A 20676-nucleotide genomic window follows, 5' to 3' on the forward strand; every position below is an offset into this window, starting at 1 on the left:
TGCTTATAATTCCAGGTAAGAACATGGCCCTGGAGGCCAAGTAGCAAATGCAAATGCACTGAAGCCACCTCCCATAAGCAACCACACCACCTCTCACAGCTGATCATAAATTCATAAATTCATACAGTGAAGAAAAGGCCCTCAGCCCATTGAGTCTGAACCGATATAACTAGCGCTAAAAATGCTGTAATTTCCTGCACTTGTCCCATATCCTTAGATGTTATGATATTTGAACTGCTCATCCAAATGTTCTATAAAGGTTGTAAAGTTTCCGGCCTCCATCAGAATGAAGGGCTTATGCCCGAAACTTTGATTCTCCTACTCCTCAGACTTGCTGTGCTTTTCCAGCACCACACTCTCGACTCTAATCTCCAGAATCTGCGGTCCTCATTTTTGCTGAGTCAGAGGAACCTGACCCAGTGCTAAAACACCCCGGGAGGCTCTCCAATATAAAGGAATGACCTATGTCCTCGGGCTCAAAGAGGGAGGGATGTAGTGATTATAACAAGGTCAGCCTAACGTACCTCATAGAATATCAGTTCCATGATTGGGGCTGATAATTTGGTAAAATCAGGGAGCCCTGGCTGACAGATAAAAAGAACGTTAGAGAGGTTGGCACCACAGGGGATCGAGTGCTTTATTTACCCTTCCACTTCGATTTTGATTTAGTCCTTACCCTTCTCCTCTACTTTGTTTTTCTCATGTAGGCATAGCCCTTATTGCTTGTTAATGCTTCATTGGCCACATGAGTGGTGGTGGAAATACAGAATAAAGTTCTTGCACATTGGTATCTTTTTTTACTAAGTCTGTATAAACACACAATTGGGGGTGACTTGGAGAAAATAGAAGCATTACTGCTGTATAACAGTGGGGATAAAAAGATTTTTAAAAAATAAAAAATAGGAAAGGAAAAGGGTCTGTGTCTGTGTTACCATTAGTCTAAAAACTGACTCTAAATGAGGCGATATTAAAGTCAAGAAGTGCTCATGTTAAATAAAGGATGACTTGGTGATGGAATACCAGCCTCTATGTTATTTCGCACAGCAACATTTGGACATGTTGAATAAACAGTCAAAATTGATTGGAAAACCAATCACATTCAACCGAAAGTCAAACTTACTACATTTCCAGTCATTTTATGTCCAGTACATTCAAGAGTTTGAGAGTTCCCAATAAAAAAGAAGCATGTGTTTCTATGAAAAATAACCAGCATCCAAAGTATTAGATAAAACAGGTCATGTATTCATCTATGATTGGTTATACTAGAAATCAAATTGTTGGAACTTATTTCTCTTAGAATTCCATAAATGTGGTTTCAACTTGACTCCCAAATCCACCTAAACAACTCATTCAGGGCAATGAGGAGAGGCCAGAAATTTGGCATTCAAAAACATGACCAAAATATATCATTAGTATTTTGTAATCCATTTCCTGCCTAACAGCCATTTGGAAAACAACTAAAGGTTTAGATATGTCTCTTGAGGATTATCTTCTTCCACCTTTCAGGGAGGGCATTAATGTAGAGGTCAAACCTTTTCCCTGTATTGTCACCATCCAAGCACCACCCACTCCCACCCCTCCCACTCTGGTTTTTGCTCAAGTTCAAGGTGCTACAATACAAGCTATTCCAATGATGATCTGAACAAGTAGCAATGCATTGAGGTTTATTTACTTGAATATGTAAAATGTTTCACATTCTGACCTGCCAGCAAGCAGGGTGCTCTGATTTCAAGCTTGAAACTAAAGTCATATGTAGTAGGATTGGTGACCTCATTGTCCAAGTGTTGTACCAACGAGTTCCCACTTTGGTGCTGAGGGGTGAAGCCACTTCGAAATCTATCTTTGCTGCAACAAATATATTTTAAAATAAAAGAAAATATCAATAGCATGAGAATGATTTTATTTTATTTTAAATAGAATCATAAGAAAATACTCTTATTGTCTCTATTCTACCTAATATTATAAGATCAGTTTGATGCATTTGTAAATTAATGTAAGCTTTATATGCACTGGAAAAATAACGCAAGTTTGAAATGATTTTTCTTTAGTTCTTCTAAAGTTTTAAATGCAGTTTTCCCTTCCTTCCTCAAGACTCATTCACCATTTCTTGCACCCTCAACATTTTGTAAATCCCCTATATCCATTAAAGGGTGGTATGGTGGCTCAGTGGTTAGCACTGCTGCCTCACAGCACTAGGGACCTGAGTTCAATTCCATCCTCAGACAACTCTCTGTGTGGAGTTTGTACATTCTCCCTGTGTCAATGTGGATGTTCTCCCACAGTCCAAAGATGTGCAGGTTAGGTGGATTGGCCATAGGAAATGCAGGGATGGGAGGAACATGGTCCTGGGTGGGATATTCTTCAGAGTGTTGATGTGGATACAATGGGCTGCATGGCTTGCATCCACACTGTAGAGATTCTATAATTTGACATTCCTCAATCCTAAAATCTCCAGGTATTTAAAACTCAATCTCACAGCTTCCTGGCCCTATTATCTGATGGTTTAATACTATTCATACCTGAAATGTTACTAAAATCAGGTTTTGTTGCCATCTCATGGCCCTTGAGAAGGTGGTGGCAATTTGCCTTTTTGAACAGTACAGTATATTGAAAAGAAATTCCAAAATTTTGACTGTGTTAGAATATCTGAATAAAAATTCAACTCACACCTTTAGATTACTTACAGTGTGGAAACAGACCCCTCGGCCCAACAATTCCATACCGACCCTCCGAAGAGCAACCCACCCAGACCCATTTCCCTCTGACTGATGCACCTAACACTACGGGCAATTTAGCATGGCTAATTCACCTAACCTGCACATTTTCTTAGACTGTGGGAGGAAACCAGAGCACCCAGAGGAAACTCACACAGACACAGGGAGAATGTGCAAACTCCACACAGACAGTTGCCTGAGGCGGGAATTGAATGCGGGTCTCTAGCGGTGTGAGGAAGCAGTGCTAACCACTGTGCCACTGTGCTGCCCAAATTTTTTAATTTGAAAATAACAGCTGAATTAAACTTAAATAACCCTTAAATTAAGTGAATTCAAACAGTTAAATAAAACAAATGTACTCTTTAAAGTAAACTGTCAGTTTCTCTGCTGACTCAAACAGAATTTGATGTAATCAATTTATAATTTACCTTTTGAGCTCATTTTCAGTTGAACTCTGTTCATCAGTTCTAGAAGAAGTCACCTTGGGGACATACAAGGATGGAAGTTGTAGCCTAACTGTCCCATTGGGCAGAGTTTGCAGCTCCAAGGAAGTATTAATCAGCACAGTTACTGTTTCAAGTGGTGGGATGATGCCGAAGTTCACAGTAAATAATATGCGTTCTAAATCTTCATCAAGAATAAAGTGATCTGTTAGAAACAAAAGTCAAAATTTTCTTATGTTAAAAACATGTTGCTTTAAACTAATATTGCATAATACTGAGCTTTTTTATTCATTCATGACACATGGGTGTCACTGACTGGGCCAGCATTTATTGCCCTTCCCTACTTGACTTGAGAAGAGGTGATGAGCTGCCTTCTTGAACTGCAGTCCCTATGCTGTAGGTACAGCCAGAATGCAAGGGGGTGGTGGTGGGGAATTTCACGATTTTTATGCAACAAAGCAAAAGGATGGTGAGTGAATTGGAGGGGAATCTGCAGGTGGTGGTATTCTCAGTGTCTGCTGCATTTGTCCTTCCACATGGTAGTGGGCACAGGTTTGGAAAGAATCAAATGAACAAAAACTTATGAACATTGAATTAAATATATTTTATTCAACAATTTCCAGTATGGTCCTATAATTTGGCATTCTGTCTGTTGCACTATGTCCAAGCTTCTTGAGTCACTGTTTGTTCTCAATTTCTCAAGGTATTCCATAGGTATTCATCATGCCTGTGGTGAGAGGAAGCAATGGCTGGCATTCACATAGACAGATGTTCAGACTTATTATGTCGATGTTCTCGGTTGCAGGGGAGGTTCCAATGAGTATTGGACAAGAGGGAGGGTTTTGCAGGCTTGTTTCAGTCAGGTCAGGAGGCAGCCTTTTGCATGTGTTTAGGCTTTAAAACAAATAAGACTCCTCTCAGGCCTATTCACCATTATTACTGCCTGTCCACTATTGCTCTTCTCCCATGGTCCCATGCAGTTAACCATTCTCCCAACTGTAAACAAAGCATCCCTGTTTCTTGTCAAACTCCCCTGTTAACACCACCACTTCTCCCAACAGAAATTCAATTTAATTATAAAATCATTTAACTTTTATTTTGTGAATTTCTAGAATCCAGATGAACAAAATAAGCTCCTTTCATTTGACCTTATCAAAAGGTATTAAATTTTAACCCATTGGATTAACGTCTTCCAGAGCAATGTGCAACTGTTCTATTTAGTCCTCAGTTACCTCAATGACCACTAAAAAAGCTGCTGCTATTAACTTGGACCAGCAGCTGTTGGGGAGGGGGGGGGGGGGGCGCGGGGAGGTGCTGGCGGGGAGAGTTGAAGGATGGTATGAAGCAGGCAATAGAACCTAGGAACATTAATGTGAAATCCAGAAATATCAGGCCTCAACCTTCTGCTTAAGATGGTTGTCAGGCCCTAAAGATGTTATTGAAACTTGTTTAGCATTTTAAAGATGTACTTTGTTGCTCTCGCTGGCAGATATCCTTCGCACCTGCTGAAAACAGCAATTTAAAAATCAGAGTCTGAGGAAAATACAGCAGCATCTTGGGAGGTAAATCCCAGCTGTGTAGTTTTCATTAAACTGGCAAGATTAAAGTCACATCACAGGCTGTTGTTATGAACATCAACTCAATGGAACCAAAAAATCAATTTCACTCAAGGGTTTTGAGGCAAGATATTAACACAATTGGCAGATAAAATTATAGCTCAGTGTGAAAATTTACAGGCAATAAAACAATGGCTCATTTGCGAATGTCAGCAATCCAAAATACTCAACTATTGGAGTTGAGTTGGATCTTTGCTTACACGCTTCAGGAAAATCCCAGGCTGCATTTCTTGCCTGAACTGAATGGACTGCCCTTGACTATGATGGCAGCAGAGTTGCTAACATTGGCTCAGGATAAGGAAAATTAGTTTTCCAATGATGACACAGTCAAGGGTAAAAATATTGCATCAAAGGAGAACTGGATGAAGCTTAATAATGCTGAGGTCTAACATACAACCAACACATCCTGGCTCATCCCAAAATAACTTCTATTCAGATATATCTCTTTTACATGTAAAGTTATATTGGCACCTTCAGGAGATGACCAAAAAGTAGAGAAAGGCAATCTTCCAGCATTTCTCAATCATATTCCCTACAATATATACTGACTGGATACTTAGCATTGAGGTCTCATTGCTATTAGTAAGTATGTTGATTTCCACAATAAAAGGAATATGAAACTGAGAGTTAAAATAGAAAAATGATTCTTCAAACAATTTCAATCAAAAGAAATACTTTTAAAAGTCTTTACCTTGGCATTTCTGAAAGGATCTGGATGAGCTGTTACAACAGTCAAAATTACAATTATCTATTTTAGCTTTGTCCTTTATATGCATTGTTATAATGCGTCCAGAAATCATTGCTTCAAATCCAATCACAGTAGTGAATTCATCCAAGGGATAAATAAATAAAGCTGGAAGAAAACAGAATGCTTTAAAGAAAGTGATCAGTTCTTCCCATCCCTACAGAGGATCAGTGATCCCCATTCCCACAGTGATCCCCATTCCCACAGAGACTCAGTGATCCCCATCCCCACAAAGACTTAGTGCTCCCCATTCCCACAGAGCGTCAGTGCTCCCCATTCCTACAGTGATCCCCTTCCCCAGACACTCAATGATCCCCAACCCACAGTGATCCCCATTCCCACAGAGACTCAGTGATACCCATCCCCACAGAGAGTCAGTGATACCCATCCCCCAGACACTCAATGATCCCCATCCCACAGCGTGTCAGTGTCTCCGGGAACTTGTCAATAAAGCTTTTTCATGAAAGATAATTCTTCAATCAATCTATCAGAAAAACAAATAGGTTTCAACTTGACCTCAACAGGAAGGATTTCCTTTGAGAAATGGGAGATGAGCTGTGAAGATGACTTATCCTCCAGCTGAGGATCAGAAAAAACAAGCTACTCACTGTTCAGAACAGCCCTGGCATGGTCTTAAACAAATCAAGGTCATCACCAGTCATGTGATCTACTGGAAGCCTTGTTAAAAAAAAGCTCCAATAGCCACAGTGATAATTTTTGAAGAAACCACTCCAGAAAACTTGAAATAAATACATTTTTTACCATTTCTTCAAAATCTAAGATCTCCAAGAGAAAAAATAAACTAAGTGTCTTTGTAACACTTGAATGAAGTGACCAGTGTATTATAATCAAAGTTGTTGATGATACAAAAATTAGGAGAAAAGCAAGTCATGCAAAATACCACAAAGGTACAGGAATAGGGTGGAGTGAAAGGGCAAAGATTTGAATGGTGAAGTCAAATGGGAAAATGTGATGTCAACTTTGGCAAAAGAATTGACAAAGGCAATGTTATCAAAATGAAGGGAATCCATCAGACTCATTTAAATCTTCCCAGCCCTCTACTTTATGGACTTCTGAAGGAAAAAACATCATCAACATGAACAAATCTAACCCTTCCACTGCCAAATAGCTTGATTAATTATAAACAAGAGCTATTTATTTTCATGACTCTTCCTAGTAGCCACTTTAATCATTTACACAAACATACCTATAAACATAGAAATAAGGGCAGAAGTAGGCCATTTGGGCTCTTCACACCTGCTCTGCCATTTGATAAGATTATGGCTGAACTGATTGTAACCTTAAAACAGGTCAGGACTCTACTCATTGGAGTTTAGAAGAATATGAGGTGAACTCAATAAAACATAAAGGATTTTAAGGGACTTGACAGAGTAAATGATGAGAGGATATTTCTCCTCATGGGAGAGTCTAGGACCAGAGGACAGAGTCTCAGAATGCAGGGGTACCAGTTTAAGATTGAAATGAGGAGGAATTCCTTAGAGTTCATGGATTCATAGCATTACACAGCACAGAAACAGAATCTAAAGTCCACCATATCTATGCTGAAAATGTGTTGCTGGAAAAGCGCAGCAGGTCAGTCAGCATCCAAGGAGCAGGAGAATCAACGTTTCGGGCATGAGCCCTTCTTCAGGAAGATTCCTGAAGAAGGGCTCATGCCCGGAACGTTGATTCTCCTGCTCCTTGGATGCTGCCTGACCTGCTGCGCTTTTCCCGCAACACATTTTCAGCTCTGATCTCCAGCATCTGCAGTCCTCACTTTCTCCCCACCATATCTATGCTAACCAACAAATATAAAATGACTGATAAGTCCTATTTACTGCACTTGGTCCATAGTCTACAGTGCCTGGCATTTTAAGAACTCATCCAGATGCTGAGAGTACCTGACTCCATCTCCTCTCAAGCAGCACATTCCATATATCTACCGCCCTCCGAGTAAAACAAAATTCTCAGATCTACTCTAAGCCACTTGCTCTTCACCGTAAAGTTCTTCTCTCAGAGGGTTGTGAATCTATGAAATTGCTTGCCACTGAGAGCTGTGGAGGTAGAGACTTGTGTATATTTAAGACGGAGAGATAGATTCTTAATGAGTTAAGGAATCAAGTGTTACTGGGGAAAAAGCACGAAAGTGGATGGGCACTTTACTTGAATGCTTGTAGCATTCATGACAAGGTAGGTGAGTTAATGGTACAAATCACCACGAATGAATATGATTCGGTAGCCATTGTGAAGACATTGATTCGGTAGCCATTGTGGTTTGCAGGATGGTCACGACTGGGAGTTAAATATCCAGGGGTATCAGACTATTTGGAAGGGCAGACAGGAAGATAAGGGAGGTGGTGTAGCTCTGATATTTATGGATGACATCAGAGCAGTGCTGAGAGATAATATAGGTTCTATGGAGAATAAGGTTAAATCCATTTGGATGGAAATTAGAAATTCTAAGAAGAAAACGTTACTGTAGGCGTGGTCTATAGGTCACCAAATAATAATAGCACATTGGGACAGGCAATAAACAAAGAAATAACTTGTGCTTGTAAAACTGGTATGGCAGTTATCATGGGGGTTTTAATCTACATGTCAATTGGTCAAACTGGGTCAGTTGGGGTAGGCCTGAGCAGGAGTTTTCTTGAACAGTATGAGAAGTGTGTGTGTGTGTCTGTGTATGTATCCATTGGGAAGATGGCATCCATCCCTCTTGGGAGATTATGGACAATGCCCAAGGGACATGTCATTTCTGTATTGTATTTTGAACCGTGTTGTGGCATCAAGTCTAAACAGCTGGATGGATCCATGCAAGAAAAAGCTCTCTGGAGAGCACTGACCTTTTGTTAATTTAAAGAATGTTTGATGTCACTGTCTTATTGCTGCCTGTGAATAGCATTATGGAGCAGTACCTGTCCATGCTACAACATGGTTCAATGAAACAAGAGTGGCGGGTGGAGTTTAATTTAGATAAATCTGAGGTGCTTCATTTTGATGAGGGAAATTAATGCAGGACTTACACAGTTAATGGAAGGGTTCTGGGGAGAGTTGCCAAACAAAGAGACCTTGGGGTGCAGGTCCGAAGTTCCTTGAGGGTGGAGTCATAGTTAGACAGGGTAGTGAAGAAGACATTTGGTACTTTTGTCTTTATTGGTCAGTACACTGAATATAGAAGTCGAAAAGTGTGGTGCTGGAAAAGTACAGCAGGTCAGGCAGCATCCAAAGAGCAGGAGAGTCGATGTTTTGAGCATGAGCTGTTTATCAGGATTCCTGATATGGAATATGGTGTTCAATTCTAATAACCCTGCTATAGGAAAGATATTGTTAAACTTGAAAGGGGTCAGAAAAGATTTATAAAGATGTTGATGGGATTGGACAATTTCAGTTATATGGAGAGGCTGAACAGGCTGGGGGTATTTTCCCTGGAGCATCGGAGGCTGAGGGGTGACCTTATAGAGGTTTATAAAATTACGAAGAGCATGGAAACGGTGAATAGCTAAGGTCTTTTCCCTGGGGTGAGGAGTCCAAAAGTAGAGGGCATAGGTTTAAGGTGAAAGGGGAAAGATTTAAAAGGGACCTATTGGGCAACGTTTTCATGCAGAGGGTGGTGCATGTATGGAATGAGCTGTCAGAAGATGAAGTAGAGGCTGGTACAATTACAACATTTAAAAGGCATCTGGATGGGCACATGAAAAGGAAAGGTCTAAAGGGATATGGGCCAAGTGGTGACAAATGGGACTAGATTAATTTAGGATATCTGGTCGGCATGGACGAGTTGGACAGAGGAATCTGTTTCCATGCTGTACATCTCTATGACTCGACATAATGGAATTGACGAGGGAGCAAGCTACTCTAGGTCTGGTCCTATGTAGTGACACAGGAATAATTAATGATGTCATAGTTAGGAATCCTCTCGGAAAGGTTGATCACAGTATGATTGAATTTAGAATGCAGATGGAAAGTACAAGGATAAAATCCAATCCCAAGGTCCTGTAGTTAAACAGAGGATACTACAATAGGATGAGACAAGAGTTGGCTGGAAGCAAAAACAGTGGGACAGTTGATGAACAGTGGAGGAATTTCAAAGCAATTTTTCAATGTGTTCAGCAAAAGTATATTCCAGTGAAAGGGAAGGACTGTAGAAAAAAGGGAAATCTGCCATGGGTGTCTAAGGAAATAAGGAAGGTTATCAAATTGAAAAAGAGGGCATGCAAAGTGGCCAAGTTCAGTGGGAAACTAGAAAGTTGGGAAAGCTTTAAAGGTCAACAGAAAGCCAAAAAAAACTATAAAGAAATGTAAGATAGATTATGAAAATAAATTAGCTCAGAATATAAAGACAGATAGCAAAAGTATCTATAAATATATATAATGAAAAAGAGTGATTAAAGTAAACATTGGTCCTTTAGAGAATGAAAAGGGGGATTTAGTTATGGGGTATGAGGAAAAGGCCGAAGAATTGAACAGGTATCTTGTGTTGGTCTTCACAGTGCAGGACATGAACAATATGCCAGTAATTGACAAAAGGATGAAGGTAGGTGAGGTCCTGGAAACAATTAGTATTGCGAAAAAGGTAATGTTGGGCAACCTAATGGAACTAAAGGTAGGCAAGTCTCCTGGCCCTGATGGAATGCATCCCAGGGTATTAAAAGAGATGGTGGGAGAAACAGCAAATGCACTTATGGTAATTTTCCAAAATTCGCTGGGCTCTGAGGCAGTTCCAGCAGATTGGAAAACAGCAAATGTGATGACACTGTTTCAAAGAGGAGGTAGACAAAACATGGGTAATTATAGATCAGTTAGCTTAACTTCTGTAGTGCAGAAGATGCTTGAGTCTATTATCAAGGAAGAAATAGCAAGACAATTGTCCCGTTAGGGATATGCAGCATGTGTTTATGAAAAATATAACTAATCTATTGGAATTCTATGAAGACCTTACGAGCATGGTGGATAACAGGGACCCAGTAGATATGGTGTATCTAGGTTTTCAAAAAACATTTGACAAGTTGCCACACAAAAGGCTGTTACATAAGATAAAGATGCAAGGCATTATGAGCAATGTATTAGCATGAATACAGGATTATTGGTTAACTAATAGGAAGGAAATAGTGAGGATAAATGAGTGCTTTTCCAGTTGGCAATCAGTAACTAGTGGTGTGCCTCAGTAATTAGTGCTGGGACCACAATTATTCACAATTTACATAGATGATTTGGAGTTGGGGACCACATGCAGTGTGTCAAAGATGACACTAAGATGAATGGTAGAGCAAAGTGTGCAGAGGACTGTGAAACTTTGCAAAAGGACATAATTTAAGTAAGTGGGCAAAGGTCTGGCAGATGGAGTACAATGTTGATAAATGTGAAGACATTTGTTTTGGTAGGAATAACAGTAAAAGGACTGTTACTTTAATGGTAAAAGATTGCAGCATGCTGCTGTGCAGAGGAACCTGGGTGTCATTGTGATGAATCACAAAAGGTTGGTCTGCAGATACAACTGTTAATTAGGAAGATAAATGGAATGTTGTCCTTCATTGCGAAAAAGATTGAGTTTAAAAGCAGGGAGGTTATGTTGCAGCTGTACAGGGTGCTGGTGAGGCCACTGGAGTACTGTATGCAGTTATGGTCTCCTTACTTGAGAAAGGATGTACTGTCATGAGAGGGGGTGCAGAGGAGGTTTACCATGTTGATTCTGGAATTGAGGTGTTTGGTTTATGAGGAGAGATTGAGTGGACTGGGATTATATTCTTTGGAATTTAGAAGAATGAGGTGGGGAATGTTATGGAAACATATAAAATTATGATGGGAATAGATAAGATAGAAGTAGAGGGAATGTTTCCACTGGTGGGTGAAACTAGAACAAGAGGGCATAGCCTCAAAATTAGGGAGAACATGTTTAGGACTGAATTGAGAAAGATCTTTATCACCCAGAGGGTTGTTAATCTATGGAGATCCCTGCCCAGTGAAGTAGTTGAGGCTTCCTCAGTAAATGTTTTTAAAGCTAAGACAGATTGTTTTGCACATTAAAGGAATTAAGGGTTATGGTGAGAAGGCAGGTAAATGGAGCTGAGGGCATGAAAAGATTAGCCATGATCTTATTGAATGGCAGAGCAAGCTCGAAGGGCCAGATGTCCTACTCCTGCTCCAGGTTCTTATGTTCTTACGTTCTTATTTCATATACTCTTATGTTCATGGTCGTTTGGATACAGGCCTAGCCTGTCCAACATTTCCTTTTAAGATAACCCATCCTTTCCATGTTTTAGAGGTGAAAAATGTGGTGCTGGAAAAACACAGCAGGCCAGGCAGCATTCGAGGAATCGACGTTTCAGGCATAAGCCCTTCTTCAGGAAGTTTTAGTCTAGTAAACCTTCTCTTAACTGCATCCAATACATTTACATCCTTCCTTAAGAAAGATGACTGATAATGTGTCCAGTCCTCCAATGACAATCTCACCAGTGCCCTGCACATCTGAAGCATAACCTCCCTTCTAATTTGCCTTGTTATCATTGTTCACATTCTATTAGTTTTCCTAATTACCTGCTGTACCTGCATGTGAAGCTTTTATGATTCATGCACAAGGACACCCAGATCTCTCACATCTCAGAGTTCTGCAATCTCTCAACATTTAGTTTTTTTTTATTCTTCCTACTAAAACAGACATTTTCATATTTTCCTTCCATTTACTAATCGTTGTCCACTCATTTAACTTATATAAATGGTTATGGGCCAGGCCCGAGCTCGCAAAACATTTGTAAGCAAGTAGCCCAGACCATTACTTTGCTCTTTGTTTTTGTTAAGTATATAGTGGATATTTGCGGAGGGAATCAGCTGGTCCGACTGCCAAGTTCTAAACAAACAGAATTTATTTACAAAATTATGCAATGAAACACAAAGAACAGAAAATAGAATTCTGGATAATTTATCCTATCCAAACTTGACAGACTATCCTTGACTTAATGATGCTGTTCAAAAGATACTTGCAACAATCCCTGTAAACAGACCACTTCGCACAAAGATTAAAAATGACTCTAAAAGCTTCTAGGTTTCAAATCAGAGGAGAGAGTTCAACAGCCTTTTTTACACACACTGCTGCTGAACTAACTCTGATCTAAATGAAGGCTTGCTAAACAGCTAGCTGGCCACTTCCATTTGATGATGCCTTTTTTTTAAAGACATGAAAGGCTTAGGCTGGAGGCATTATCTGTTAGGGGTAAACGAAAAGGGCCCCAATAACTCTTTCAAACCCAGCCTAGTTGGAACTTTGGGTTGTTTAGAACCTCCCTGAAAAAAACCAAGGACAATCTAACCTTGTCAAAGCAACAAGTTCCTCACAAAATCTTTTGTAGCCTCCTTCCATCCTCTTCACACATTACTTTCTGACTTATCTTTGTGCTTTTGGCAAGTACCTTCTGTCCCTTCATCTAAGTCATTTGTATAAAACACACATGATGATTATCTTTCACTCTAATCTTTGGTTCAACTTCAGACTTCTTTCTCTTAGTCCATTTCTATCATGATGTCTTTCTTTTCTACTGACAATGCTAAATATGGCATCAGCGATGAATACTCTGTTCTACGGTGTCTTCTAACAATTCAGCTGGCATTTTACCAATCATAGTGTGAGATGTGTTATGATAAATAAACAAAACATTTGCCAGTTTGTGAATCAATGACATCTGATGTTTGTTCCAATTTGTATCTAATATTTGTTTAACAAGAGCACGCTTAACAATTTTACTGTGTTCCGTTGCTCCATTTAAAGCAAGCTGATATGATAGAACCTAAGTGTGATTACTCCATCCATTTCCGTGAAATTTTAAAACTCTTCTCAACAAACTGAACCCATAATCAAACTGTGCAAAATCACCAGAGCTTTGCTAGTTATTGTTTAATTAATTGGAAAGCCCTCAACCTATTTCATACAGTTATAACTCATAGCGAAAAGTTGCTGCTCATCAAATTTTGCCAAATCAATGTGTGCTTTCTGCCACATACCAGCTAGCCATTTCTATGTTGCAAGTGTCCCAGTAGAATCCTCTATTCTACAGCTTGACTCAATGACTGTTTCCCTGTGTCTTCTATGACCTTATTTAAACAATTCCTTATTGTACTTGAAACTTAGTCTTGGGAAGATACAACCCACCTGTGTCTACTCTGTGACCTAAATACTCAACAGAATCTTTAAACATTTCAGATTTGTGTAACTTGACCTGAACTCCTTGGTTTTTCCAGATGTTGGAGTACCTTTCTCAGCCTGCCGTCATGATTCTGCCTATTTGAAGCTGAAATAAGTATATCATCCAAATAACACACTACACCTTGAATTTCTTGCACAATTTTGTTCATTAACCCTCAAAAGGTTCTGGGGGCTGAAGAAGCACCGAAGTCTATAAAAATAACTTGATTCCATGTTATTCCTGTAGTCATTTATAACTTTGACTCACCATCTAATTCCAGTTGCAGAAAGACTTTTGTCAGATTGAGTTTTTTCTTAATCTTGTCTCCTGATAACAGTGTGAATAAATCCTCCATTTTTGGCAAATTATTGGTTAGTTTACATTCTAGAACCTGATTTAAGATCATGAAACATAGAAGCAGAAGAGGCCATTCAGGCCATTCAATGAGATCATGGCTAATCTGATACTCCTGAACTTCATTTTCCTGCTTGTTCCTATAACCCCTAAGTTCCTTATTCATTAAAAATCTGTGTGTTTCTTAGCCTTGAATATATTTAATTACAGAGTCTTGACAGCTATCTGAAATAAAGAATTCCACAGATTCACTACACTCTGAGAGAAGAAATTCCTCCTCATCTCTGTTACTTCAGCAAGGCATTTCATAAGGTTCCCCATGGTAGGCTCATTCATAAAGTCAGGAGGTATGGCATACAGGGGGATTTGGCTATCTGGATTCAGAATTGGCTGGCTGGCAGAAGGCAAAGAATGGTTGTGGATGGAAAGTATTCTGCCTGGAGGTCAGTGGTGAGTGGGGTCCTGCAGGGGTCTGTTCTTGGGCCTCTACTCTTTGTAGTTTTTATAAATGACTTGGATGAGGTGGTTGAGGGGTGGGTTAGTAAATTTGCAGATGACATAAAGGTTGGAGGTGTCGTCGATAGTATAGAGGGCTACTGCAGGCTGCAGCGCGACATAGACAGGATGCAGAGCTGGGCTGAGAAATGGCAGATGGAGTTCAATCTGGATAAATGCGAAGTGATGCATTTTGGAAGGTCAACTGCGAATGCTGAATATAGAATTAAAAACAGGATTCTTGGCAGTGTGGAGGAACAGAGGGATCTTGGTGTTCAAGTACATAGATCCCTCAAAGTTGCCACCCAAGCGGGTAGGGTTGTTAAGAAAGCATATGGTGTATTGGCTTTCATTTACAGGGGGATCGAGTTTAAGAGCCGCGAGGTTTTGCTACAGCTCTACAAGTCCCTGGTGAGACCACACTTAGAATATTGTGTCCAGTTCTGGTCGCCCTACTATTGGAAAGATACAGAGACTTTGGAGAGGGTACAAAGAAGGTTTACCAGGATGCTGCCTGGACTGGAGGGCTTGCCTTATGAAGAAAGTTTGAATAAGCTCGGACTTTTCTCTCCGGACAGAAGGAGGAAGGGAGGAGACCTGATTGAGGTAAACAAGATAATGAGAGGAATAGATAGAGTCAATAGCCAGAGACATTTCCCCAGGGCAGGTTTGACTGGTATGAGGAGTCATCGTTTGAAGATATTAGGAGGAAGGTATAAAGGAGACGTCAGAGGTAGATTCTTTATGCAGAGAGTTGTGAATGCATGGCATGTGTTGCCAACTGTGGTCGTGGAAGCAGAGTCATTGGGGACATTTAAGTGACTGCTGGACATGCACATGGATAGCAGTGAGTTGAGGGGTGCGTAGGTTAAGTTACTATATTTCACATTAGATTAAACCTCGGCATAACATCATGGGCCAAAGTGCCTGTTCTGTGCTGTATTTTTCTATGTTCTATGTTCTAAATGCCTGACCCCTTATTCTGAGATTATGCCCTCGAGACCTAGATTCTCTCACAGTGGGAAACAACATATCTAAATCAACCGTGTCATGTCCCTAAAGAATTTTGTGTATCATAAGATTGCCTCTCATTCTTCTAAACTCTACAATTACTTTATAATCCCACATATTCTTACACTGCCTTTGGTATTACCACTAAGAGAGTATCTGAACTACTCTGTTCAAAGTTTGAGGTAATGTTCTCACATTCTAATCTTTTTGCCTTTTGTTCTATTTTCTCCCTTAAGGGCAGAGTTGATTGGCATTCCTCTGAATCTATGTCCATAAATCAGGTTGCCAGTTTCATTAAACATCTGCGGGTGCTTGTTAATCACGTGATCTCATGCTATGCATTTTGCCTCAATTCAAGCTCTTTTACAGTTTAACTTTAATGTTTTTAACCAGTTCCTTCTGAATAAAGCTGGCTTTTAACCCTTTACTTTGATAATGGCTTAATGATAATTTTGCTAATTGCTTACTGGAACCATTCCCATCCCATCATTGGCTGCTGCATATACAGTGACAGCCTTTCCTTCTGCTTGCATTTCTCCATGCATGTATACATTTTATTCCTTTATCTTCGTTTGACGTGGTGAGAAGACCCTCTTGTTGTTGCAGCAATCTGTGCTCACAGTGGGCAATTTGTAGCTGATGCTGGCAAAAGAGAATTAAAAGGCTTTGTGACTGTCTTTGCTGGGGCCTTCAGCTTGCTCAGCTGCAGCGTATTTACTTCTGCAGATGGCTAGGGGTTGTTAACCATAATTTTTCATGCTTCACATTCTGCCAAGTCCATGGACAATTCTGTTTGGCAAGTTATGCCTAAAGGTAACTCTAATAATGCCATCAACTTACTACAAATATCTTCATATTTTAAACTGCACACAAATCTGTCCCACATTCTCTTTCCTAATATTCTCCAAAATTGCAATGGAATTTAAAGCAATGATAAAGTTGGTAAAAACAATGATAGCAGATGCTGGAAACCAGAGTCTAGATTTGAGTGGTGCTGGAAAAGCACAGCAGTTCAGGCTGCTCCTTGGATGCTGCCTGAACTGCTGTGCTTTTCCAGCACCACTCTAATCTAGCAATGATAAAGTGTCCACTATCCTGAGCGGTCAACTAATTCCTTGTTCTAAACCAATGGATTTCTGAAATCGCTGATGGTTTTAAGCTATAGTGCTGCTCAAGTTTATACAAAATGTCTAATAGCAATGAAACAAAAACAGAGTGTGAAGAATTGGAGGAACATTTCGAGTCCAGTGACTCTTACCACAGATACTGCCAGACCTTTTGGGTTTCACCAGCAATTTCAGTTTTTGTTTCAGATCTCCAACATCTGCAGTTTTGTTTTGTTTTATTTTAACTCTGGTAGTAATGTGTCTTTTGAGTGTTTCAAATTCTACTCAGTCTGCTTTAGTCATAAATATTGTCGGTTTCATTCTCCCACTGCCTGATTAACAATTGGATTATCATGAAGGTCAACTATTAGTGTATGGATAGTATGGGTAGTATTAGTATGGATAGTATTAGCAGCAAAAACCCTCTCCAGCCACTCTACAAATGAACCAAAACATACTCAGTCATAGCTGTACACTCACAGTCTCCCAACACTGTCTGATGATGCAGCAATCTTAGTCTGCCAACTTTCACAAAGACTGAATTACAAAAACTATTTCTAAAAATATTTCAAATTCTACTCCTGGTTCATACCAAACTTAGAGGAGAAAGTGAGGTCTGCAGATGCTGGAGATCAAAGTTGAAACTTTATTGCTGGAACAGCACAGCAGGTTAGGCAGCATCCAGGGAACAGGAGATTCGACGTTTCGGGCACAGGCCCTTCTTCAGGAATGAGCAGAGAGTGTTCAGCAGGAGAAGATAAAAGGTAGGGAGGAGGGACTTGGAGAAGGGGCGTTGGAAATGTGATAGGTGGAAAGAGGTCAAGGTGAGGGTGATAGGTCTGAGTAGGATGGAGGCGGAGAGGTCAAGAAGAAGACTGCAGGTCAGGAAGGCGAAGTGAGGTCTGCAGATGCTGGAGATCAAAGTTGAAACTTTATTGCTGGAACAGCACAGCAGGTCAGGCAGCATCCAGGGAACAGGAGATTCGACGTTTCGGGCACAGGCCCTTCTTCAGGAATGAGCAGAGACTGTTCAGCAGGAGAAGATAAAAGGTAGGGAGGAGGGACTTGGAGGAGGGGCGTTGGAAATGTGATAGGTGGAAAGAGGTCAAGGTGAGGGTGATAGGTCGGAGTAGGATGGAGGCGGAGAGGTCAAGAAGAAGACTGCAGAAGACTGCAAGAAAGTGAGGTCTGCAGATGCTGGAGATCAAAGTTGAAACTTTATTGCTGGAACAGCACAGCAGGTCAGGCAGCATCCAGGGAACAGGAGATTCGACGTTTCGGGCACAGGCCCTTCTTCAGGAATGAGCAGAGAGTGTTCAGCAGGAGAAGATAAAAGGTAGAGAGGAGGGACTTGGAGGAGGGGAGTTGGAAATGGTTGGTCAACATGATTAGAAGGTTGTGGGGAGATTGAGGAGGCAGGGAGAGATCAAATCATAGTGACGAGTAGGGTTTGGAGAACAGAGAGCACCTCTGGGCCATCCGGACGAACCAACCCAACCACCCTGTGGCACAGCATTTCAACTCCCCCTCCCACTCCACCGAGGATATGCAGGTCATTGGACTCATCCACCGCCAAACCACAACAACGGGACGGTCGGAGGAGGAGCGTCTTATCTTCCGACTGGGAACCCTCCAACCACAGGGGATGAACTTGGACTTCACCAGTTTCTTCATCCCCCCTCCCCTTGTCTCAGCCGAATCCCTCCAGCCCGGCTCCGCCTTCCTGACCTGCAGTCTTCTTGTTGACCTCTCCGCCTCCATCCTACTCCGACCTCTCACCCTCACCTTGACCTCTTTCCACCTATCACATTTCCAACGCCCCTCCTCCAAGTCCCTCCTCCCTACCTTTTATCTTCTCCTGCTGAACACTCTCTGCTCATTCCTGAAGAAGGGCCTGTGCCCGAAACGTCGAATCTCCTGTTCCCTGGATGCTGCCTGACCTGCTGTGCTGTTCCAGCAATAAAGTTTCAACTCATACCAAACTTATTCAACCCAAATATGTTTGGCTGGGGATATTCACAAATCCACCTCATTGCTCGCTGTGATATCTTTGCTAGATACATGGAAGTCTACTAACTAACAATTGATTTATCCAGAATGTCTTATGACAACTATAAAAGCATATATGGCTAAAACAGTGTGCTATTACAAAGGCAAGAGTCATTAACCTCAAATGTTTCTCACTCCACACATGTTACCAGACCTATTGATAGTTACGCAGTTTCTCTTTTGATTCCCTGAGTACCAGCAGTCTAGGTGTTTAGTCCTCTGAAGTGGTACTTGAAAGCATAACTTTCTGAATCAGAGTCCATTGAATCACGGCTGATAAATGTGCACTGGCAACAGGGTGGAGTGTTGACCAAGAATTGAGAATTTTCTACAAATTGATTTACATTTGAAAATTGGGTTCAACTCTTGGAGTTATACGGAACTTTCTGATGTTTGTTGACCAACTGATGTGAAGTTTGGATCATAAGAAGAGTTACTAAATCCAATTTCCATTTCAAAGTCAATAGTTTATCCTTCCGTCAATAATGACATGTATCCATCTAATTGACGAAGCACATTTAAGAAGGGTGATAATAATGGAAAGGCATGACATTGCTTAACAACAATGTGAGTACAGAAAAAAGAGAAACAGGAAGATCGCTGATAAAGATGGGTAGGACCACCTGCAATGTAACTGTGTGTGAAGAGAGATGCTCTTTCGATATAAGTTGCTGTTGTTGAATGGAATTGACTTGAGAAAGCAATGGTGGGAATCAAGTGATATTGACCTTTACTGCCCTGTATAGCTCATTAAAGCATTCTGCACTGAAACTGGGATTTAACACCTTGCTTCAGCTGCTCTTCTCCTCTGCTAACCCTAATGGTCTCTGCTCCAGGTTACTTCCTCTCATGGGTGTTGTATAAATGTTAAATGGAAATAAGATCATCTACATCATCAGTGAGGTAAGATCACATGACTATCAAAATTGCTGGGAGATGGTTTTTTGTAGAAGATTCATTTAAAGTCTTTTTCTGTATATCATTTTAAAACAATGTTCAATAAAGGTAGCAATAAACAGATCTCCTGGAGTCTCTAGTAACCCCAATCCTGGATATAATTAGACACTAATCACAAAAAATGATAACATGATTGAAAGGGAAGAGTATTGTACTCTGCCTCCTCACAGCCTTGTCAATAGATTTCATTCTAACTCTTCTTTCTTCTTGACTCCTAAATCCAAACCCCTTCAAATTGCCAGCTTGGAGTATTATTTTAAATGCTGCAGTGTCATGTGAATCCATATCACACCCACTGGGACTAATGGACTGGTAATCATGGAAGTCAGATTAATGCAATGACTGAGTTATAAATCTTTCACTACTAAACTTCCCACATACACACCCCCTCCCAATTCCACTCTCAGCAAGACACAGAATTAAATTGAACCCATTAAATCTGGGTCTCTCCCAACAGGTCGTGTCTCTCCTGCTGAGTATTTCTAACATTTTCTGTTTTAACTTCAGCTTTATCGAAGTCTCAATAACTTCCTGTGTTTCAATTTTTAAAAGTAGTTCCCAACTATACAGTGTAAACTATTCTGAAGTAAATACTACTCTAATGCAGAACTCCTTCATTTTGGTCAAATACTTCCATACAGGAAACACAAAACCTGGAGAATTCCAAATTAAGGATGATGCCTTAAACATTAAGTTTAAAAAAAGTAGATAAACAGCCAAACCAAAGTAAAACTGAATCTTTATTTAACTGCACAAAGAAATAACATTTTTGAGACAGCAGTATCATGAAAGGAAAGGCTGGTAAGTACAGGGAATGCTGGATGACTAAAGAAATTGAGGGTTTAGTTAAGAAAAAGAAGGAAGCATATGGAAGGTATAGACAGGATAGATCGAGTGAATCCTTAGAAGTGTATAAAGGAAGTAGGAGTATACTTAAGAGGGAAATCAGGAGGGCAAAAAGGGGACATGAGATAGCTTTGGCAAATAGAATTAAGGAGAATCCAAAGCGGTT

General features: G+C 40.4%; 1 protein-coding gene across 1 annotated transcript in view; it reads right to left on the reverse strand.

Moving 5' to 3' along the window:
- vwa5b1 (von Willebrand factor A domain containing 5B1) overlaps positions 1 to 20676 on the reverse strand; it is a 210734-nt gene that overhangs the window by 170867 nt on the left and 19191 nt on the right. The window contains exons 3-5 of the mRNA XM_043675431.1: positions 5465 to 5626; positions 3143 to 3362; positions 1703 to 1845 (exon numbers count right to left, since the gene is read on the reverse strand). Of these exons, the coding sequence (XP_043531366.1) occupies positions 1703 to 1845; positions 3143 to 3362; positions 5465 to 5626 (525 nt within the window). The remainder of the gene's footprint in view (positions 1 to 1702; positions 1846 to 3142; positions 3363 to 5464; positions 5627 to 20676) is intronic.

Source organism: Chiloscyllium plagiosum, chromosome 34, assembly GCF_004010195.1.
Source record: "Chiloscyllium plagiosum isolate BGI_BamShark_2017 chromosome 34, ASM401019v2, whole genome shotgun sequence".
Taxonomy (NCBI): Eukaryota; Metazoa; Chordata; class Chondrichthyes; order Orectolobiformes; family Hemiscylliidae; genus Chiloscyllium; species Chiloscyllium plagiosum.